This window comes from Rhopilema esculentum, chromosome 9, assembly GCF_057945365.1.
Source record: "Rhopilema esculentum isolate cy_ngs chromosome 9, ASM5794536v1, whole genome shotgun sequence".
NCBI classification, from domain to species: Eukaryota; Metazoa; Cnidaria; class Scyphozoa; order Rhizostomeae; family Rhizostomatidae; genus Rhopilema; species Rhopilema esculentum.
Window position 1 is genome coordinate 12,772,451 of NC_142823.1, and position 23,996 is coordinate 12,796,446.

The following is a 23,996-nucleotide window of genomic DNA, read 5'->3' on the forward strand; positions in this document are numbered from 1 at the left end:
CATTGTTTTTCTAAAACATTTTTCTTTATAACACTGCTGCTTTTTGTGAAACAAAAGTTTAGTTATACATGTCTATATGTCTAGATGTCACGTATATATATATATATCTCTTTTACTTTTGGGGTAATGCCTTCCTCTATGCATACCTTAATGTACACAAACAGATGATTGCCTAATGAATCTTCGTTTGAAAATTCAATGTATTCAAAAAGCTATTTCCAAAGATCATTAAAAACAAATGGTTAGGTGTCAATGTTGAAACTTTTAAGATTTTAGCTGCAGTATAATATGGAGGCAAGAAATGATCACATGCCCCTCCACGTTTTGGTACACAGTGCGAAAATGCATTTCCAAAATCTAAAAGTGCCCGGAACCTTTTGGAACTTTGGCCACCTATGGGTGTGGTCATTTGCCTCCTTTTGATCTGGCCCTCTAACTTTTGAGATGCTTCCTATGCCCTTGTCGCTAAAGCATTAAGAGGCTCCAATATATACTCTCAGAACACTTAGAACACTATTTACAGGTGCAGTGCAACGAAATTCAAGGTTGGGGAATTGAGATAACAGAATTATTTGAGTAATACCCCATGTATACGCATGGGCGGTGGCAGCCATTAGAGACGAGAGGGGGGGGGGGGGGGTTAATGGACAACTAGGATTCCATCTTTCATAAGAGGAAGGAAAAACGTGGTAGCACCATGTAGGGAGCATTAGGGAAACAAGAGGGTAGCACTAGGGGAAGAGGCATAGCCCCTGCCAATCTGAGTTAGAGAGGGGTTTGTTTATAGTTGGTTACAAAAACTCTAGTTGGTCACAATATTGTAAATGCTTATCAGAGTTTTCAGAATTTTGATTATTGTTGTCATTATGATTGATATTTAAAATAATTCCTACAGGTACCAGCAGCAGCCATGACGAGATGCAGTTTTTGTGGAAAGGCAGACCATGAACTGCAGCTAAGGAATGGTAGGACTCTCTGCCCTCAAAAGAGGGAAGAAGTAAAAAATCATTTAAATAAAATTATTGAGTCACTTGGGAGCCAAAAATGACAAGAACTGATTAATCAATTTTTTGTGTTTTCCTTTTTGTGGCTTTGATCCCTATCACCATTGTTAATGTATCAACAGGGGCTAAAATAAGAAATTTTTACAGATTTTTGATAAGAACGTGCAGCAACGCCTTGAAATGTGAAATACTCTTATTCAGGCCCGTCAGAACCGGGGGGGGGGCTGGGCGGCTGGAGCCCCCCAATAATTGTCAAACTGTAGTATGTTTCCTTCATAACAGTGTACTAAATGAGAAAGAAAACAATTGACAGCCCCCCCCCCCCCAATATGAATTTCATTCCAACGGCACTGTTATTAGCCATGCAAACCTGACGTGGTTGTTTGAGCATAGATGGCTAGCACAGCAATTGCTATTATTTAGTAGAATCGGGGTATATTTGATGCACACTGCAAACTTTAGTAGGCCCACATCATCAAAAAGCCACCAAAGCATAAGTAGTCTTAATATGTTTAAATAGCAAGACATTAGAACCGTCGATCGCGACACAGAATTCAACCACGATCTCTATTCTGTGATCCTGACGAGTGATTTTGCTTGTCTACAATTGGCACTGTGCATATCGACAAATCATGTCTGTCGCGTGACAGATCATGCGTGTACCTCTAATGACACTCATTTGCTGTCTAGGTGATCAGAAACTTTGCCAAGTCATTGCTGCTATAAGTGCTCAAAAGTGAAATTAGGTGGATTGTCGCCACTTTTCTCTTTCAGAGCAGAAACGCTTTCCGGAATACAAAATTTTTAAAACTTTTTTAAATCAAGATCATGACTTTTGATGCATGTTACAGCCGGCAATTACAAGCATAACAAAAAAGAAGCCATCCCTACTTCTAGAGCACAGAAAGCACAGAAACGTTTTGCTGTCAAACCATTTCTGTCTTTTACATCTTTAATGTCTAAACACTTTTTAAATAAATAAAGACTATTTACGCTTTGATGGCTTGTTAATTATGAGGGCTTACTAAAGATATAAGGTTTGCTGTGTGCATCAAAGATACCCCCATCCTACTTTAGAATACTTATTGCTGTGCTAGCTAACTATGCTGAAACAACCACGTCAGATTCGCACGGCTAATAAGAGTATTTTGAGTGTGAGTAAACGTTGCAAGCAGTAGTGTAGAGCTAAAAAAAAGGGAGACGGGGGCCATAAAGCTTTCTCAATATTGTATACAAAATGAACGTTTCAGTTGTTTTCGTTTGCATGGCTCCTCAATATCAATTTTTAACCTTTCCACTTTTTCTAGGGTTAGAAAATTTTTAAATGTTTTCAAAATTTTCAAGAATATTTTTTGCACGATGCAGGTTGTTTGGTCATTTTAGTTCCTAGGCATGCCTTAGGTTCTGAGTCCTGGGTTATGAGTCCTAGGTCTCCTCTTCTGTCACTTGAAAAATGGCACTCCTTTCTTGGCACACATTGGCTGTCTGGGTCATCAGAAACCTTGCCAAGTCATTATGTACTGCAAATGTTCAATAGAAGATTCAAATTAGACGAACTGTCTCGGGACACCGCTTTATGGGTGTCACGATAAGATTCCAAAGAAATTTCCTTTCTGCTCTTTTTCAGATGCATTAGTTTCCTTTTATTTTAAAAGGAGACCGCTTTCAGAAAGATGTAGTGGTATTTTTCAGAGTAGAAACATTTTATGGAATAGTAAACCTTTTTCAAATCCAGATCAGGACTTTTGACACAATAGTTCAATCTGAAATGATAAACATACTGGCACCGCGGAAGGGGGCTTTTCCTAAAACCATACAAAATCGCCTTGTTCTTGATTATGAGCATTCTTAGCGCCTCACCCCAAAAAAACGTTTTAGCCCCCTCACTCTTTAATATGCTCCGCGGTTCATGAAAAACATACCAAAGGGAGTGCAGCCATTCCTGCTTCTAGAGCATAGAAACCTTCTAATGTCTTGCTATTTAAACATTTTGAGACTACTTACGCTTTGGTGGTTTTTTAATGATGTAGGCTTACTAAAGATATAAGGTTTGCAGTGTGCATAAAATATACCCCGATCCTACTAAAAAATAGCTATAGCCATCTATGCTAAAACAACCACGTCAGGTTTGCATGGCCAATAAGAGTATTTCACATTTCAAGGCGTTGCTTTCGTTTAATCGTACATTTACATATTCCCTAGTTACCCGAGTTTTCGTTTTTCACACAAAGTCAGAAATAAAATCAGATTCTTTTCCCCCCTAAAATGATGTGCAGTCTTTTGTTCGATGTGCAGTTTTGGATTTTATGGACAATTGTTCATGGTATGCAATGTTATAACTTGGTATTCTTATAAAGAAAACTGCGAGTGCATCGTCGAAAACATATACGGTCCTGGGTCCTGGTCCTGGTCCTGGGTCTTGGTCCTGGGTCCTGGTACTGGGTCCTGGTACTGGGTCCTGGTACTGGGTCCTGGTCCTGGTACTGGGTCCTGGTCCTGGGTCCTGGTACTGGGTCCTGCCTTAAGGTCCTGGGTCCTTGTTTTCCGGTATGCCCCCTTTTCTAGTAGGGTGGTCCCACACGTATATCCTTAGTAGGCTGTGGATATCATAAGCCCTGTCCACACTACACAAACTAGCCCAGGTTCGCCCCAGGTTTTAGCTAACCCAGGTTAGATTTTGCAGTGTGGACACAACTAACCTGGGTTCGCCCTGAGTTAGTTTAACCAATCTCCAGAGGTGGGTTCGACCTAGGTCGAACCCAGGTTAGTGTTCTCAATTTCTAGTGTGGACACAAAACCTGGGGCGAACCTGGGTTAGTTTTTTTAACGCATGTGCATATTTGAATATGTTTTCATTTTGCGCACCGAAAAATAAAAATACGTTACATGCAAACACCAGGCAAGATATAGAAACTTGCAAAAAAGATCGTGGATCACTATGGAGCCGCAAAGAAGTTCTCAGCTTCATAAGTATCTGGAGAGACGAAAAGATTCAAAAACTGTTGGATAACTGTACAAGGAAAAAACATGTTTACGAAAAGATGGCACAGCGCCTAGAAAAAGAAAGTGGCTACGAGCGAAACTACATCCAGATAAGTGAAAAAAACAACTAAAACAGTCTTATAAGAAAGGTAAAGACAACTTGTCAGGAAGAGGGAGGAAAACATTTGAGTAAACTGCGACTTCGGCAAGTTCCATCTTGATTGTGTTTATGGAAAATTTGCTTTGTGTCGTTGTTTTGTTGTTGTTGTTGTAATTTAACTACGCATGCGTAGCGTCAGCTAACCTGGGTTGGCCCCGACTTTGTGTCCACATTACAAAACATGAAAATCAAGTGTGGACAAAACAGGGTTCGCCCCAGGTTAAATTTAAGACTCATGCCATGTTTGTACGCGTTTTCCCTTCCCATCCCTGTCCCTTTGTACTCAATTCTCCTCCTGCTTATATCCCGTTACATACTTCGTTCTGCCTTCTCCTGTCTCACTTCTTCTCACACAGTCATTCGATTGTATGACAGGTGTGTTTCAGTCTGATTATCGAGGTAAAAGACTGAGGCAGTTTTTTCCCTGGAATCAAACACCGACCATAAAATTGCGTCATTGCTCAGGCAAGACAAGGGCTGATGCACCAAAAGCCCAACATGTTTTTCCTGAGATTAGGGTGTTCTTTATCATAACTGAGCGCCCCCCGCGATGGAATTAATTTCCATTAAAAATTATGCTTGAATAGGCCGGGGGCGGAGTCAAAAATTAACTTTTTGTACGGGGTTATTTGAGTATATGTGCAAAGATAAGATGGGAGATCAAAAAATAATTAGCCGTCGAGGATTACTATAATTTTTGAAGGATTATTTGATCTTTCGTTAGCTCATGTCTCAGGTTCCTATAGATCTCCTTCCCCTAACATTACACCCCTGGGCTTCATAGACAAAGTGGGATTCCACATATAGTAAGAAAATATGCTATTATAAACAAATTTAGTGAAATTTCATACACTAAACAGTTTCACAACCGAAAAAAACTACTAAGCTTCAAAGCACTAAGGGAAAAAATAGTTGTATCCATCAAGAAGATTCTGAAAGTGAAAGGGTAAATTGTCAGAGTGGAAATTCAGCTAAATATCATGAAATTTTCAGAATCTATATTAGAAAGTTTGATGACACAACATCATATTTTAAACTTTCCGCTGATGAATGGGAATATATTACGTGCTTAAATCTGACGATTTTCCCAGAAAATACTGGACACCTAATTGAGATTTGTAGACAAATTCAAACTGCAATCTTTTTGATAATTTTCAGTTTGAAAACTCGGTACTTCGATAATATTAAAATATTCTTGCGTAATTATGGTAATAGGGAAATTTTCTTGAGGAAACACGGTATTTGATACCCCCAAAGACCCTATAAAGGAGAACCTCGTTACAGATGGCAAATAAATTCTTCTCCCACTGATGTACAAATTGTGATTGTTTCTTCTTATTCTCTTTTCACGCAATTTGGAATCATGATCTTTACCCCCATCTTGTTTGTAATGCACCATGCACCAGATCTCAATTTTGGAATTATGACAGATTGTTCATAAGATTGTGCTAGATTTGAAAAAATTATGCAAGATTTCAAATCAAGGCAACCCTGCTCAAGAAAGAGATAATGTTCAAAGATTTTTAAAATAATTTCAAAATTAAAAATGCTGAATGATGCAACAAATTGAACGATAACAGACAGTTTGAGATGAAGGTAAGTGAAAACTTTTGTAACCTACAAAGCAAATTTTGATTACGGTATCAATCCCAATAATTAGCAAAAATTTAGCTTTTTGTATACTGCGTCAAGCTGGCTGCATTTGGCTGCCAACCACAAAATATGTGAATGCCAACTATTCCAAACAACTTGCAGAGTCCTGAAGGTGGAAAGTCACAATTTACTCCAAAAATGAAACCACGGATGCTGGTGTAAAGTATTTTCTACCAACAGATCTTCTTACCTAACTGTAACAAGAAAGTAGGTTTTGCTTGTAATATGTCTACTCCAAAAGTTGAATAATACAGACTACCAGTGACACGAAGTAGAAATTGCAAGAGTGGTCTTGGGCTGGACGGAATAGATTTCTTAAATTGATTCTGATTTCCTTTTACCTTAACTGTTACACCCATTTCTATGGTCACACCCTTGGTTAATATTGATGACTTAAGGGAGGTTGATAAAATTTACCATTACACTCTTCTTTATAAGAGCCAGTTAAATGAAGTTCAGGCTGGTTGTCTTAATTTTTTCCAAAATCTGAAGCTGACTGAAATTGTTCTTAATTTGTTAATAAACGTATAAGGTATAAGCAGTGCGATTGCTAGCTTTTCGCTCTAGGGAGTTGTCCAGGCCTCATTTGCCAACAAAGTGCGTTAGAAAACCTTCATTTACCGCAATGATTGAATATTCACCGAAGAAGCATCCCAAGTTGGCAAAAAACTCCTTGCTTTTGAGATGAAACATTGTTCAAGGTTAAATTTTACAGTAGCTCAGCATCAACTTGTTCTAAATTTGTTCTAAACTTTCCACCAATTTTGAAGCTCGTTTCCTTGTAAAATTCTTCTTATAAAAAGAGAGTGTAAAGAAAATATAATTATATTTGAGAATAAAAATCACCATCTGTTGTATTTTATATGCAGCAGGGTAGTTTCCCCATAACGATTTTTGATGGCACTGAAAGAAGCTTTGATACCTTAATCTTGTGAAATGCTGGTGTGTATATTGAAAGTGTGTTGTACAAAATGAGCGCATGCGCTTTGAATCCAGGATAGAGGGTTGCCTCACTCCTTAAAAAACTTTCTCTTCCTCGTCTCCCCAAGGCTATGCAAAGACATCGGTGATCTTGTGGACACACTGAGCAAGGTAATAATGTAGAAATAATGTACAAGCTAATAAGAATAAGAATACCTATTTTTTGCCGAGCCTCAATATTCTTAAAAACTTCAGGTTTTGAGCCTAAGATTATTCTTAAATTATTTTTGCCCAACACAAAGTGTAAATTCGCCTTAAGATCAAAGAAAAATATTAAATCTTTTAAAATATGTTGCTTCATCATAAATTTCAACAAGAACATACAGAACAACAAATGTGATATCAAAATGTAAAATCTAATGATACAAATACGGCCCTATTCCAAAAGCATGATTTCGGAAGCATTAAAAAGCGGCTGAGAGTATTTTAAAACATATATATAGGACCGTATTTTAAAACATATTTGAACCTTAGATTTGAACCTTAATTTTTATGATTTAAACTTTCATCGAGTTTGAAAGAAAACAGTTGGAGTGGCTGAAGATTCTGCACGATCAGATGAAATCGGTACCAAAAATGTGTTATTTCTGCGATTAAATCTAAATTGCAAATCTAAACAAAAAAAGTCTCTAGTGCCCCAAAAACTGCAGCGGCGAAAACATTAACGATAAACGTTGGTTGAGGATTTTAGTTTTCAGTTTTGTATGTTTTCAAACGTAATTTCGGTTTGAAGTGGTTCCATATTGAAAATAAACTGTTAAACATAAAAACGAGATTGTACAGTGGTACTTGTCGGCACAAAAAGTAGTTAAGGGGTGAATAGCGTTCCAAAACCTAATTCAGTTCAATTAGTCTGCTACATAATAATTTTGATAAGAGTTTAAGCAATGGACAACGAACTACCAAAACTTAGGAGAACGGACTCATCTACAATTGATCCGAGGTGGCCATGGTCACAAGATAATTTGATCAACGTCTTGGTACAGCAAAAGCTTATCAAGAACAAAAATGTTGCGCGATGCAAGAAACGCGGTCGGCCAGTTGGGGAGGACGGAAGTCGAGTTGACGGGCCTACACGAAATACAAAAGAAGCTTTTCAGGAACCGAATGAACCTCTAGAAAAGAAAGAAAAAACTTAGTTCGTTTAAGACCTCTTTTTATTGTTCCAGTGTTTTTTATGTTGCATTTTGCTGCTTTTGATCTAATAGGAATTAAGATTCCTAGAAAATTCATTGATTGTGCACTACTTCTCAATTAAAGGCCCTCGGCAAGACTTGTTAATTTTAGTGTTGCTTATTTATACTGTATTCTTTTTTTTTGCATATTAGAGGTGAAAAGAGGGAAGCGCTACGAATCCAATCCTCATGGTAGTCAACTTTTCTCATGTCCAGAAATGAGAACCAGCAGAAATCTTCTTAACATTCACTTCTGTTAATTCTACAATTTTATCTCTTGGAAAAAAGGTTATATAAAAACATTAATTTTTCTTTTAGAGTAGTGAATGTAGTGGCTCCTCATATATGGAGCTAGAAGGATTGATGAGATGCATTGACCAGCTACAATCCAACAACATTACCTTTTATACACTTGTAACAGATCGCCACGTTCAAATAAAGAAATACATGAGAACAAAACATCCGGCAAAAAATCACTTCTTTGATGTCTTTCATGTTGCAAAAAGTATGTGTTATTCTATTATTCTCTTAAATCAGTTATAGCTTTGAAATAATCAATGTGCACTACATTCTTTTATAACTTAAATGAAAAAGATGGGAAATGCCAAAAGAAATTTCAAATACAAAAAATTAAATTGCCATGTCTTAGCATATAATATTTTCTTCTCTTGAATCTTAAAGGTATTGGGAAAAAAGTTGAAAAGATAGGGAAAAAGAAGCACTGTGAGGATATTCTGTACTGGTTAAAGAGCATCAAGAACCATGTTTACTGGTGTGCATCATCTAGCATGGGAGATGGCCAGCTAGTTGAAGAAAAGTGGATGTCACTGTTCAATCATTTGGTTGATGTTCATGAAGAGCACGGCCAGAAATATTAATTTTGCCCACATGGGCAGATTGAAAAAGAATGGTTAAAGGCTGGTATACGCATTATTACTTTGCGTCCGCCTGCACCTTAACAGCCAGTAGATTCACTCTACTTTCCACATAGCTTTATAGAGTTATCATTAGTAGGCCCTACAACCATATTCATGTAATGCAAGTCGAAGTATCTTCTGTTCTTCTTGGTTACTGCAATATCAAAATCTATTTTCATTGTTCTGTTCTAGGAAGCAAGGGTTACAAAGAGCTAAAGGCTGTCATTTGCAAAAAGCAACTTGTTAATGATATAAAGAAGCTGTCACCACTGCAACAGACAAGTGCCTTGTAGTCATACCACAACGTTGTCATACAATTTGCACCAAAAAGCACACATTTTTCATATTTGGCAATGAAAGCAAGGTAGCACTCTAGCAATAATATTCCTACTTAATTATTACTTGCAATATAGCCTTATATTTGCTAAATCTATTAACAGTTTATATTAGAACCTTTGATGCAATAAAAAAACAAATAGAAAAACATATTTCATATGCTTTTTTGTGACCGGAATCTTCACCTTCTCTTCCCATAAAGATTATTCTCGGCAGCCTCACATTTCAATGAGAATGCCAATAGAAAGCAAGCTATGACAAAGCAGGGTAAGGAGAGATGGAAGATTTCCTATCCCAAATATAAGAAAGGAGCTGTAGCCAAACCTGTGAAGACAAAGCCAACCTATGGTAAGAACTTTCTTAGTTAAGTCCTCAATATTTGTGAAATTGTTGAGGTCTAAAGCCATTTATCAGCATTGATTTCATGGTTCAAGTAAATATAATTCTTTAAATTTTTTTAAGGATATGTCACTGAACTACTGCACATGAGTGTAAAGAGGCGCTTGGAACTCAGCAGTTATTCAGAATCTTTGACGGAAGCTGCACAACTTTCTGTATCTACACCAGGGCATTTGACAGAGAATATTGAGAAAGTGGATGAGGAAGAAGTTGTGAAACAACATAAAACCAGATTCTTGAAACTATCTGACAATAAATCAGTTTTGGGAATATCTGAAAAAGATGACAGCTATGAGGGGCCACAACAGATGAGACGCAAGAAGAGAACAGAAGAAATTGCTAAATAGAAACAAGAAACAAAGAGACCAAGAAAAAAATAGAATGGAAAGCTGATTAATATTTTTACACATTTTCTGTTGATATTAAGCGGATGAAATGCCAAATTAATTTATATCTATACATCAATAAGAATTATTAAAAAAAAATAACAAGTCTATTTCAGGATATTTGAAACCAGTATATTCATCAGAAGGAAAGGCATAGCGAATCTTGTTGACGACACAGGATGGTAGTATCCTCCTCTGATGTTTCCCTAAATGATGCCACACCCATCTAACAAATTGTCTGTAGCTTATGTATCTGAACAGCGTAGGAAAAAAACTCTATTATTTGCCATTCTGCAGGTGAAAAAACCAAACAAGGTTCCTGAGGAGGAAATCTATTTGCCTAAATAGCTGCATTTTTATTTCTGACATAACCTCTACAGAATATACATAAAGTATATACTTATATTTGAAAAAGATTCAAAACTAATTATATAGAAGATTATGATGCTAATTTGTAGGCAATATGAATAATTTGCAATGAAGCATACTCGCTTGTTGGTTGATCATAAATGTATTCCTCATCTTCAATATACTGATAGATGGCTGTTATCACAACATCTATGTCCAGACAAACTGAATTGAAGCCACCTAGCTCTGTGATGCACAGGCAGTTTGCATCAATAGCCTTGCTACTCACTTTCGGGATCTCTATGCAGCACAGACTCTCTCTCCCAGTCCGCATTGGCAAACAATGATTGAATTTGCACCTATACAATAAACAGGTTTGAATCAATTACCAAGCAAGGGTAAGACATGTTTCAAGCCAGCAAGTCTGCTTAAAATCTACCAATTACAGCAGAAACATGGCTGGTGTAAATCATACAAGAAGGAAAGATTTCATTACACAAAACTAGCATAAAATATCATGATACCTACCAATTAATGTTACCAATTCTTTCCACATTCGTATCAGTGGCGTCACCACTTTCGTCAACATCGTCATCTTGCCCGCTTGGACTAGAAGGCCTTCCTTGTCTTCTCCTTTCGCCCGGCAGTGGCTCGAATTGAAAAGGCTGAATCTCTAGGTTGAAGTATCAACGGTAACATAATTCCATATTTTGTCATCTTCGTTGCTTGCCATAATCACGAAATCCCAGCAGATGTAATAAAATTCTCACTTGGATGATCGCATGGATGAGGCTGAGCTGAATCAATATTCACCTCTGACGTAATAGCAGCCCGCAGACATTAGCGCGGGCGTCCCCGTTCTTTTTAAAAAATGGCCGCTGGAGGTTCAGAATTCGCATTTTTGAGCGCTCGTTACACGAAGACTCGTGCATGTATCAAGATTTTCAGCTTAATTTCTTAAGTTTCATGGGAGACGTGATCGATCTGCCCTAACTTGTCCGGTCTTTGCTGGTCTCCTTTAAAGAGTTACGAAAGAAAAAGCTTGTGGTTGGTCATATTCTATTCATCACCAATAAACCATTTCTTTGGTGGAACATGCATAAACAATGGGATATTTTTAAAGGACATGCTACTTTTTGTTGATTTAATAACCACTAAATATCGAAAAATTATATCTCCTTTAACAACATCCTTTCCTAAAAAAATAGTTTATTGGTATAAGGATTTTAACTGGAATACAAGAAACCAACTACAAGAAATATGTTGAATAGCCCCTTTTGAAAAAGTTCCATGCAAAAGTCCAAAAGTTCAGTAAGCCCCCAGGGGGATAATTCAAGGATTTTTTGTATTTAACATCAGGATTTGAATTTGGAGCCATCTTCATAGTAGGCACACAAAAAGGGAAAGAGGTGCTTTTGGTACAAGGGGAGGAGTTCCCTTCATCATGAAAGTGTGCAATGTGAAGGCACCAAAACACTTAACACCACATTATGGTTTCTTTCGCTCCTAGTCTTCACTTCAGCTGCCAACATTTGGGAATTATGAATGCCTTTAAATTTGAAGATTTTGATTATTCTTTGTACAAGGGGAGGGTGATCAAACCTTTTAAAAGTTGCGCCTGCTATGTGCATTAATGCTATATAAAATTTTTTAGTTGTTACATTAATCCCAAACATTTTGGATGGTGCAATTTCGCACGCTTTAAGGTCTTCTAACTATTTAGGACAAAATTTTTCAGTAAATGCATAGCAATGACAGAAATTCGAACAATAATCCAAACTCAACACAACAGTTACCGAATTTTCAATGTCAGTGCTCTCTACTACTGTAAAAGATTAGATTCTCTTATAGCTTGCCGGGAAATTTATTGATTTCAGCCATTTTATTAGTTGAGATTGGTTGATAAGTATTGTCGAAGGTGAGAAAGCCCCTTGACAGTTGAAATATTTTCTTGCATGTGCGATCACAACAGTAATGTGATGCAGGCTTCCATAGACAGGGAATTTTTAACAACAATCGAGCAAAGTGCCTAACCTTAGTTTTTGCTCTTGATTTGGTTACTTTAAGCCTTGCTTTATATTTTACAGTTTGGATACATTTTTGTAACACAATAGAAATCACATGATTGATGACGTCATTTTCCCCGGTCATCAAAATTTTTAATTCTCTTTTTTGAAAAATCGCTCCAACCATCTTGTTTGGCATTGTAATAGGAGCAAAAAGTTCTAAAGAATAAACTCTATCAGACCTGCAGACAACGAGTTATTGCTATTCAAAGTTTGCATGACGTCATCAAAATGGCGGTTTTGCAGTTTTCAAGCACGTGGAATTCAAAGGCTCATGGTCATAATTTAGGTTCCTTTACCTCGATTTTGAAGTTTTTTGACCTTTGTGTTATTCGGCAACTCAATAATGTCATTTGAGCTTATATATTTGCACGCCTGGGAAACTAAGTATTGAACAAAATGCAAGCAAAAGGAAAATGTTCTAATAAAAATTTTTCTTCAAAATGTTCTTGGCAAGGTCAGTAAACCAGTTGGTAGCGTTTTCCTTTTTATCCAGAGCAGAGCAATGTGAACGCTTCATCGTTTTCATACTGTTTTCAAATGTATCCGGAGCAGTGAGAGCAGGTAAAACGGATCGATACGAAAACGGATTAAAATGAATACGGAGCAATGAGAACATAGCCTGAGTATGCTAACCTCTCTTCAAAAGCTAGTGAACACTTTTGTCGGATTGGGGGTTATTTAAAAACTCCATAGCAGTGAGGGTGTTTGGGGTATACGCCACTTTTGTGACCAACTGCTATGAAAATGTAGGGATGTTGTTTCAGCCTAGCTCAACTACCCACAACAAAAATTACCTTTAACCTTGCAGTCATGCCTGTGAAGCTTAGAAAACTTTTCGATATCGTTTAACTTAACTTTACTTTTTATAATTCTGTATTATTTTGCATTACTCTATTTTAAACCAAGTTGGATAATATTGTACCAATTACTGATATTTACCTTAACACAAAAGCTTTATACAAGAAACAAATTTTATACCTTAAGCCAGGATGTCTTTTGAGACCGCAAGGGGCCCCTTTAAGAGTTTGGAGAGACATTTCACTTTCGTAACTTTGAGTGAAAATTGGGAAAGGCTCCTGATGCAAATTGTCGCTATAACAAAGTTACTTTGCTCAAAAAGAAAATTGTAAAAACACCATTTTCGGCCATTGTTTCTTACAGTCAACGGCCTAGCAAAGAGGTTCCTGAAATCTAATTTTGAGGATTGGTATGCCAAGAATATCGAAGCACAAATCAACCGTGGAATTAGTGTGTATTCTGTTGAGGTTCAAGTAATTGGGGTGTATGACCATATGAGAAACAACCCTGAAATGATCAAGGAAGGCTTTTAATTGGCAGGGATCGATGGTGCATTGACCACTGAACTGGAGCAAGAGGACCCTCTTGAAGATCTAGTTTAGACATTCCATTTATTATAAGCTAAATCTTCTTTGTTGTATTTTACTTCTTTTGCATTTTTAGCATTCCTAACAAGTTGTATTTTTGTCCGAAAATGTTACTTGTTTGAGCGTTATTTTGCCCATAATTGTCACAAAAATGGTCCAAAAGTGCAAATAGCGTTGTATTTATTGAAGTATCTATCATTATATTACGCTAACATGCCTTATTTATTAGAAACTTAGCTCAAGGCCTAGTTCCAAAAGCCCAAGAAGTTATTTATTTTTGGACCTCCAATCATCAAATTGTAGATCTAGAAGTTTCTCAACAGTTCCTTAATTTTCACTGCACATTTAGTGCCCTTAAAATTAAATTCTGTATTTTGCCTTTACTTTTGCCTTTGGCTATGTAACCTCCAACCATTGAAACACTAATATCAACACACGGACGGAAAAGCACTCTAATGGGAAGCAAGCTGGCAAAGCAGCCCGTATCAATTAAATTTACTAAATATAAACTAAAATCAACATTTTGCGGGACAAGTATTTTTTACAAAGCCAAATTTTAGATCTAATCCATATCATTTTTTGAAGCCAAGCTCGTCCTGGAAAGGCAAATTTCTGAAATTTGGCTTAAAAAGGTAAGTGGGCAGGTAATGTAAATCATCACCAAAACAAAAGCAATTCGTTCATTTCACAAAAAGAAAACTTATTTCTGCATTAAAATAATGTAGCTCCTACTCTCTCTCCATACGATTTTGTAACTACTAAAGATAAATTGGGTTGTTTCTAAAGTTCCATCCACTTGGACAGAGGAAACGTGTAACTGAATATCTATTTTACATAATTCCTGTCACTCACATAAATGGCAGGAGCCGATCCAAAACAATGACCCAAACAGGTACAGATCGGAAACGAGGCATGAAATTTCTATAACAAGGTCACTTGTTAGCACCAAAACCAAAAAGTAATGAAATATAGAAGCCCAAATCAGCATCAATGGAAAGTCAAATTGCCGAAACAGTGGGTATAGTGTAAACACCAGAAAAAGTGGGCGCCAAAGGTGAGCACCAGCACAGGTAGTCTCACCACATGTTTATTGGGTCTTAAATCCTCGCTATTTCGGTATTTAATTTGTTAGCTTCAACTTCATGTGTACAATAATATTATGTTCATTGATTTGTGCGTTCTGTCATATTTACTTAATTGCCATCCCACTAGCTGTAGTCAGGGCAATCTATCACCTTGTCAATTGACTTTCACTCATAATCAAGGCCACCATGAAGAGGTGGAACATTGCCACATTTTGTCGTTTTCTTAGTACCCAACCTTAAATGTTGTTGATCTACTCCCTATATCTATGGAAATGGTTGATGTACAGTTTAAAATATAGATAACATGCCAGTGTATTGTACCAGTAGAGTTTGATGTTCTAAAGGGCTGGGTTCAGTCAACCATCGTGGAACAGAGGACCGGTGGAGGACCCGGACAGATCTAACACGATTGCTTAGGGGTATGTCTTTGTCATGCCCATTCTAGCTCCTATTCCAAGCCCGAAACATGGCGATCTCTTTTTAAAGTCAAGAATAGTGTAATACTTTTGAATATTAAAGGTAATATCTCCAGCTTAAGCAAGCGACTCTGCGGGGGCTTTTAGAAACATTCCCAGCCATTACTTTTATATATATATATATATATAAGGCTTGTAGGTTTGTAACTTACAAGTTAACATAATTACAAATTAACAATAAATCTCAGAAAACAGCAAACAGCTAATACAAAGATAAACAGATAAAAAAATGATGACGAGCTGGAAAGTTTACGTTACGAGGATATGCACGTAGAGGACAGTTGTTCTGTTTATCTATCCTGCTGCGAAGTTAGCTTTTCATGTGAGCAGTTTTGCATCGCAAGAATACTAACCAATAGCAAACTGTTATTTTGATGAGTGGCTTGACAAGTTGGGTATATGCAGTCCTTTTATATAGACACATTACCTTTAGGCAGCACAGGTTGTTATAAAACAGAGGAAAATAAGAATGGGATTCTGGGTGCAAATGCCCTGGTAAAAGTTAGTTAGATTTTAGAAAAACACCCTTTCTGAATATAGACACACCATAAATCCTATAATAAGCTCCCGGGGGCTTATTTGCAAAAATTAATTTTTTGTTTTGGGCTTCTTCGAGGGGAGGGCTCATGGAATCTAACTTTTTCAAAGTATTTCAAAGTTGTCAAAGTATTTCAAATTTTCCTCAAAAGTTTACATAAAAAACGACCGATGTTATTTAAAGGGCCTCTCCAGCCAAAAAAAAAATTTTTTTTATTGACTAAAAAGTTAGCATCTGGTGCATGTATTATGGCAAAGTTGTCGTTTTTGCAAAGTTTCAATTAGTTTAGAAGTTATAAGGCTTTAAAATTGCACCTTTCCGAGAACAAAAGCCGAATCAGTTATGTGACATTCTGACGTCATATTGTGCGGCTCTCGTTCGTCATGAATTCCTTATATCTTCCACCGAATCGTGAAGGAGTCATGGTCACGCGTTGATAACTGCATCTAAATCTACAGCAGGTGCTTTTCAGGATCGAAAAATATTAAATGTTTACAATTATTGTAAGTTTGCGGGTCGGAATGTGTCCATGCTGTGTGACGACTTTGTTTTGATCACCTGTGTAGGCCTACAAAGCTACGGCTTCCTGTTCCAGCTCTTCCCTCGCGTATAATTAATCGAAATTGACACTTTAAGTTGTTTTCCAGAAACGATGAACAACTAAAGGCTTCAGAATTGATATCTGAAATGCTCAAACTAAAAGCCGGTGGAACAGAACAGAGAGCACCAACAATTGTAGTGTTCAATTTGCGAATCGCCGACGAATTTGAGGCGAGACTAACGAAATACACTGTGACATGCAGGAACCTTTTGAATTAGTTGTTGTTTTGTATATTTTAATATCGTGCGAAATCAAATTAACTTTTTATTGTAGGAAGGGGTTGCTAAAGGAAAACGAAAAAAGACCCTAAAAGCAGATCATGAAGAAATTGGCCAAGCCAAGACCCAAGAAAAGCAACAGGTAAATTTGTCAATTTTCTTTTATTTACAGAAACAAAATCTTATCTACGATTTGCAAGTTCTTATCTTTTCTTCATGAGTCAATTAAACATTTACTGTGGTGTTTATCAAACTAGGTTATTTGGAGTTAAATCCTTTAAACTGCCTTTTATATACATATAAAAAAATACATTTAAATTTAAATAAATATGTTTATCGAAAGTGCCGTATGAAAGTAGGGACTTTGAGTAAGGAACTATTTTCCCTCGAAAGAGACGCATGTCAAGAGGCACCTGGTTGTTACCAATACGAATGCCAGTTGCCACTTTTAGTTACACCTGCTATGGGGAAACCTTTTTTAAAGTGACTTTTACCAAATAGAGTCTTTAGAACCTATTTTAATAAATATTGGCGTTATTGGGGCAACAGATGTATTAAGAAAATACCTTCTTCATGTTCAACGGAAGGTATTGTTTGAATTATGAGGCCCTGAATAATTTGTATTTTTGAGAAATTTTGGTCAATTGGGTTAAGTTAAAAAAAAGGCTTTAGACCTGTAGATACATTTGCTATAGGGGGATCATATTTAAGTTTTGAATATACTTCTTAAACTTGACAAAGTCTCGATTTCAATCATGTCCCTATTAAAGTCTTTGCTCAACAACATCTTCCGATCATATGTAAGTAAGAGGTGACAAGAGATGGTCAAAATTAAGAGATGACATATTTTCAAAGTCTACTGGTGCCTCAAAACATCGTATTCTCGAAACAAGTTTCAAATATATGACAAACCGCTGTCTCATTCTTTTTGTTAAGCAATGTTCATAATATTTATATGCACTTATCAATATTGCAGAAATCAGTACATGCAGGAACCTTTTGAATTAGTTGTTGTTTTGTATATTTTAATATCGTGCGAAATCAAATTAACTTTTTATTGTAGGAAGGGGTTGCTAAAGGAAAACGAAAAAAGACCCTAAAAGCAGATCATGAAGAAATTGGCCAAGCCAAGAGCCAAGAAAAGCAACAGGTAAATTTGTCAATTTTCTTTTCTTTACAAAAAGCAAAATTTTATTTACGATTTGAAAGTTCTTATCTTTTCTTCATGAGTCAATTAAACTTTTACTGTGGTGTTTATCCAACTAGGTTATTTAGAGTTAAATCCTTTAAACTGCTTTTTACATACATATAAGAAAATACATTTAATTTAAATAAATATGTTTATTGAAAGTGCCGTCTGAAAGTAGGGACTTTGAGTAAGGAACTATTTTCCCTCGAAAGAGACACATGTCAAAAGGCACCTGGTTGTTACCACTACGAATGCCAGTTGCCACTCTCAGTTACACCTGCTATGGGGAACGTTGCATTTAAAGTGAATTTTACCAAATGGAGTCTTTAGAACCTATTTTAATAAATATTGGCGTTATTGGGGCAACAGATGTATTAAGAAAATACCTTCTTCATGTTCAAACTTTTGGGGTAATGCCTTCCTCTATGCATAGCTTAATGTACACAAACAGATGATTGCCTAATGAATCTTCGTTTGAAAATTCAATGTATTCAAAAAGCTATTTCCAAAGATCATTAAAAACAAATTGTTAGGTGTCAATGTTAAAACTTTTAAGATTTTAGCTGCAGTATAATATGGAGGCAACAAATGATCACATGCCCCTCCACGTTTTGGTACACAGTGCCAAAATGCATTTCCAAATCTAAAAGTGCCCGGAACCTTTTGGAACTTTGGCCACCTATGGGTGTGGTCATTTGCCTCCTTATGATCTGGCCCTCTAACTTTTGAGATGCTTCCTATGCCCTTGTCGCTAAAGCATTAAGAGGCTCCAATATATACTCTCAGAACACTTAGAACACTATTTACAGGTGCAGTGCAACGAAATTCAAGGTTGGGGAATTGAGATAACAGAATTATTTGACTAATACCCCATGTATACGCATGGGCGGTGGCAGCCATTAGAGACGAGAGGGGGGGGGGGGTTAATGGACAACTAGGATTCCATCTTTCATAAGAGGAAGGAAAAACGTGGTAGCACCATGTAGGGAGCATTAGGGAAACAAGAGGGTAGCACTAGGGGAAGAGGCATAGCCCCTGCCAATCTGAGTTAGAGAGGGGTTTCTTTATAGTTGGTTACAAAAACTCTAGTTGGTCACAATATTGTGAATGCTTATCAGAGTTTTCAGAATTTTGATTATTGTTGTCATTATGATTGATATTTAAAATAATTCCTACAGGTACCAGCAGCAGCCATGACGAGATGTAGTTTTTGTGGAAAGGAAGACCATGAACTGCAGCTAAGGAATGGTAGGACTGTCTGCCCTCAAAAGAGGGAACAAGTAAAAAATCATTTAAATAAAATTATTGAGTCACTTGGGGGCCAAAAATGAAAAGAACTGATTAATCAATTTTTTGTGTTTTCCTTTTTGTGGCTTTGATCCCTATCACCATTGTTAATGTATCAACAGGGCTAAAATAAGAAATTTTTACAGATTTTTGATAAGAAATTTGAACATTTTTTATAAAAATTTGGCGTGGTACTTTGCTGGGATTGGCACCTTGTGGCTGGCAAAAATAGAAATTGCCTTCATTGTGCAAGTAGCATGTCCTAATTGGGCAAATTCTTCAATAAATAAATCATAAGTAGCAAAAGCTGATTCTTTACAATATATTTATTGGGTTTATAAGAAAATTGACTATGACCAACCATGACCAATAAAATAAATGAATTATAGGTTGAGATTTGGTCAAACTTTCTAATTAATGCTCTGTGACCAACTTCCTTGAAGTTTGCAAACATCTGCAAACAACCCCCCCCCCCCCAACCGGCATTTTCCTGGCCACAGAGAAGAAGCATTGGCTGTTGTCTTCGCCACTGACCATCGCCCAGCCTTATTTATTAGGGAACAAGTTCATAATTATTGGGAAGAGCAGGAAATTTGTAACTCTCACTATTGTGGGTGGCAAACATGCAAGTTTATAGCAAAGTTGTGACTATACTATAAGTGGAAGCGTAATTTCAGTGCAAATTCTACAAATTTACATTGAATTGAAACAGCCATCAGGTCATTCTGATGAGGTGTGACAAAGTCGACAGGATGTAGACTCATTCACGTGTCTTTGCTTGAGTCTTAGCTTTTGGCGCTCAAAAAACAACAGGTTAATTGACACTTCATTTGTTAAGACTGTGGAGGTGGTCGAATCGAAATTTGCTTTAGTTCGAACTAAACGTGATAGAGGTAAGACGTTTACTGCCACAAAAAACTGCTGAATCGCTCTTCATTGCAAAAGATTACTATTCTGGGTTAATTTCATGTTTGCTATACCTTCTTTCTATAATTTCGTTGCTTGTGAATGATGAGCCTCTTTTTTCTCAGATGACTTGGATTTGGGCATGCTTCTCAAACGAGGGAGGAAGTAGGAGGGTCACTGCCCTGGTGGAGGCAGACAGTGTAGAGGAGCTAAGGGAGAAAGGTGAGAGCTGTTGAACTATATGAAGTATTCTTTTACCCGCTATATGAACTTGGATTATTGATTTTGATCTGGTACATAACATTAATGGATTGATATGTTTATTAATCTGATTCAAGTTGAAAACAGGAAAATTTAAGAAAAACTTTCATACCTAGGTGCACGTATTTTTTATATGAAACAAAGGTACCGTGCTCTTAGGCAGTTTCTTAAATTTTCTGGCTATTTTGCTATCAAAAGTTTCTTACTTGATTCTTAAATTTCATGGGTAATGAATTTTTTAAGCGTGCTTCCAAAGTAAAGTAAACGTGCTTCCAAAGTAATAGTTCACTCACATTCAAGATAAACTAAGAAAAAATGACCAAAGAATTTTTTTTCCTAGCATCACTAACTCTGTTGAGATCTGTAAACAGTTAAGCTCATTGAAGCATCGCTGTCAAGTTGAAGTGAAAACAAATTTTTTAATGGAAACTTCTAAAGTTTGCAATTTGCTGAGAATGAATGCAAACTTCATGTCAAGTGTAGAATTGCAATATACAGTGATGTTCAATTTCAAGACTGTTTCGAGTGTCAACTTGAAAAAAATGCTAATCATCAAAGTTTCTTAGCTTTTTTCAATTTGGGTAGGGTTGTTTCTCAACTTTCGCAAAATTGAGCCTACCGTTTCTTATAAAAATGAGTATATTGACACTCATCCCCATCTGACTAGGATTTAATTCAGAAGGATTAAGCAAGGAAAATATAATAACCTCAGGGCCTTGGTTCCAGTTGGCAGTTAACAGAGCATTTTTTCCATTTTACCTACGTTTTTTCACTGTCAGTCAATAAGATAGAAAATGCATCCAAATGTTTGACAAACGTGTTAGTTTATTCAATTTGTATTATAGTTTGTTGGAATAAGTTAAAGGCCCTTTTTGCAGAATGCATGGTAAGCCAAGGGGCATATCACTCCGTAGAAATTTTTTAAACCTTTGGGAGAAATCCTTTGGTTGGTTATCAAGAAAAACCCGTGAATAATCCCCAATAATCCTATTGCTTTATGAAATCTCGTAAAATTTTTAAGAAAAGTGGTATGCCTCTCATGTTAAGCAGCAGAAATTAGGCATAAACTCGACATTTTCATTTTTCTCTAGAAAAAAAAGCGCTTAGACTTCAGGGAGCCGTGGTAGACATGGCTCTTGAGGATGGCACTATCATCAATGATGATAGTCAAGTCATGTTTGCCGCCCTCCCTGAAGAAATTCAGGTCAATTTTGAAATAATCGAGGTTAGAAACATTCATTTATATGTATTGATCCAACTTAATATAAATATTGATCCAACTTTTTTGAATTTAAATAGTATGAGGCACCAAAGATTGGTAATTTCCTTGATTGGCTCTTTTTGAAAACTAATATTCTTTTTAGTTTATCACCTTTTTCATATATCAACATTTCCTGTTGTTCCTGCTGTCTGTACAGAATATTGGTAATATATATCAAAGTAAGACCCCTTGTCAATGATAAGTGAGAATCTGTAAATTGATATTTGATCTGTTTTGCTTGATATCAGCGATTTATGTATTGCCAAAGGAGAGCAGGAGCTTTTCTACAAAAAGATTTTCCTCTTGCCTGCTACAATTGAAGCTTTTGTGTGGTACTCCCCTTTCTCTTCTGCATCTTCCACCTAAGCATGAATTGCCTCATTTTGTGTTGTATCTTGCTTCCTGCGCAGAAAATTTGATAAAAATTTACTTCTTTTACAGATTGAAAGAACTGCTGTACATGATTGGAACATTTTTTTTTGGAAATTATATTTTTACAATTAGTTTTAATTTTTTTAATTATCTTTAATCTTCTGTAGCAAAATTGTAGTATCTCTATTGGAAACTTCATTCTAAATTTAAACAGTTCCCACTCAATATTCTGAATAAGAAACAACTTGTTCATTTGTTTTGGCAAAGCATGTCTTGAAAAAACAACTGAAACTTTGGAATTTATAGACAAAAGGCGAGGGGCATATTACTCCTGAAAAAGTGTAAGAGATTTTTTGTGATCCATCTCAATATTTCTGTGATTTTGTGTGATTTCGAGTGATTTTTGCGAGTTTTTGCGTGATTTTACTGATTTATTTGAGACTTTCTGTGATTTTATCACAAACGAGATTTTTTTCAGTGATATGCCTCTCATTTTCAAGTAATGGTTTCTTATAGTGGGTTTCTTATAAACAATGAGTGCATTTTATTAAACTGCATTTATTTTTCTGCAAGGTGCTGCTCTTCGATCTACTCAAAATCATGATTCCTATTCGTTTTCTGCTAATAATTATGTTTCTGAGTACAATACACGTCTTTTTCTTCTTTTCTCGAAACTCTAGGCCGTTTCCTTCTCATCAAAACATTATGTGACGTAAGAATTTGTCGGCGCCTTTCAAAAAAAGTGATGAACTCGATTTTATTCTGCACCTGGCGCATTAATTCTGCAGAGAAAATTGACAATTTTAGTATGTTACACGATCACATTCTAGCATGTTGGTCCAATATCGAACAAAGTGATGGTAAAAAGTGATTGTGTAACCCAGCTTTTAGACCTGAAAAAAATTTCTCAGCAGTGCAGGTCAGACAGGCAAGGTCAGTATCAGTGGCGGACTGGCACGGAATGTATCGTATCCCAGGCCCATCCACCCTTGCCCTTAATTTTCTAAAAAAAGTTTTTACGAGGGAATATAAAATTCAAAATATCCGTTCTGTCATTCCCTTTCTTAACTCGGATGCCTTTCTTTTAAAAGAGGCAAGGTGTTCTAGACAGATATCTTCATCAAAATTGGCTGGACTTGATTGGACAAAGGGTAAGAGATTGGGTGTTTTGGTGGGGGTAAGCACAAAATGCAAATGGAGAATTCTACAGACTTGGGAGCCCCGTTGGTGGTCTAAAGATGTTGCTCTGGTAGGTTTTAAGCCCGAAGAGCTAAATTTAGAGACGTTTTGGAGAAGATCACGGAGTCCGTGGACCCTCTATACAAAAGCAAAGTTATTTACCAGACGACACGAGATATTGACAGATCTTCACGTTACGGTAAAGGTTTTCTGGAAGAAAACATCAATATTTCGAACTTTCCGAACTTTCAAGCTAAAAATAATTTTGCAAGAACATTCAATACGTGTTTGTGTAGGCTTTGGTATATTGACTGAAACAAATTTCAAATTGATACCTTCTTCCATCTATTGATTCGACGGTTCACACACCAAAGGAGTAGAATAGGTCCTTTAACTACTTTGGAATTTTTACCCCACTACGATGGAAAGCGTTTGGTTGGTAGGGACCAATTTCCCTATAGTCATATTATTAAAAACAAGGACCGAGATAAAACTTTTTGTTCGGGGGGGCCAGCAGAGCCGGCATGTAAGGGGGCGTGAAGGGTGTGTTGAAAAGACTTCTGGCGACCTGCAATGTTACATTTTGGGAAAACATAATCTGTGCCTGGTTTATTCGCTCGTTCTCCTATTTCTGAAAAGGAGAGAGTATCGTTATGTTTTGATTTTTCTAGGATGTAACCATCAACTCAAGTTTGATTTTTCTCAATTCTCTTGTTCACTAGGCCAAGGCCTAAGACGCTATTGCGTTTAGAAACTGCAATCATATTCCCATCTCCCGGATCCTTACTAGATTCGTTCAGTCCATTGCAATCTTGATTAGTAGATAAC

At 36.6% G+C, this 23,996-nt stretch overlaps 1 protein-coding gene and 1 long non-coding RNA gene across 9 annotated transcripts in view; both read left to right on the forward strand.

Annotated features, from left to right (window-relative positions):
* The window catches only part of LOC135694143 (N-lysine methyltransferase KMT5A), a 38,630-nt gene extending 18,313 nt beyond the window's left edge, over positions 1-20,317 (forward strand). For 5 of the 8 annotated variants that reach the window (XM_089109997.1, XM_089109996.1, XM_089110001.1 and 2 more), the window contains 2 exons: positions 896-16,855; positions 17,777-20,317. Coding sequence is in view for 3 of the 8 variants with exons in the window: in XM_089109998.1 (XP_088966124.1) it covers positions 9,463-9,556; positions 9,671-9,954 (378 nt within the window). In the remaining 5 variants the exon portion in view is untranslated. Of the gene's footprint in view, positions 1-895; positions 16,856-17,776 lie in introns of those variants that run through there. The other 3 variants (XM_089110000.1, XM_089109998.1, XM_089109999.1) reach the window with 3 other exon arrangements.
* Positions 19,014-22,195, forward strand: LOC135693504 (uncharacterized). Its single transcript, XR_010517014.2, has 4 exons — positions 19,014-19,150; positions 20,221-20,317; positions 21,448-21,581; positions 22,059-22,195. It is a non-coding gene; the product is annotated as an uncharacterized LOC135693504 (long non-coding RNA).
* The last annotated feature ends 1,801 nt before the right edge of the window (positions 22,196-23,996 follow it).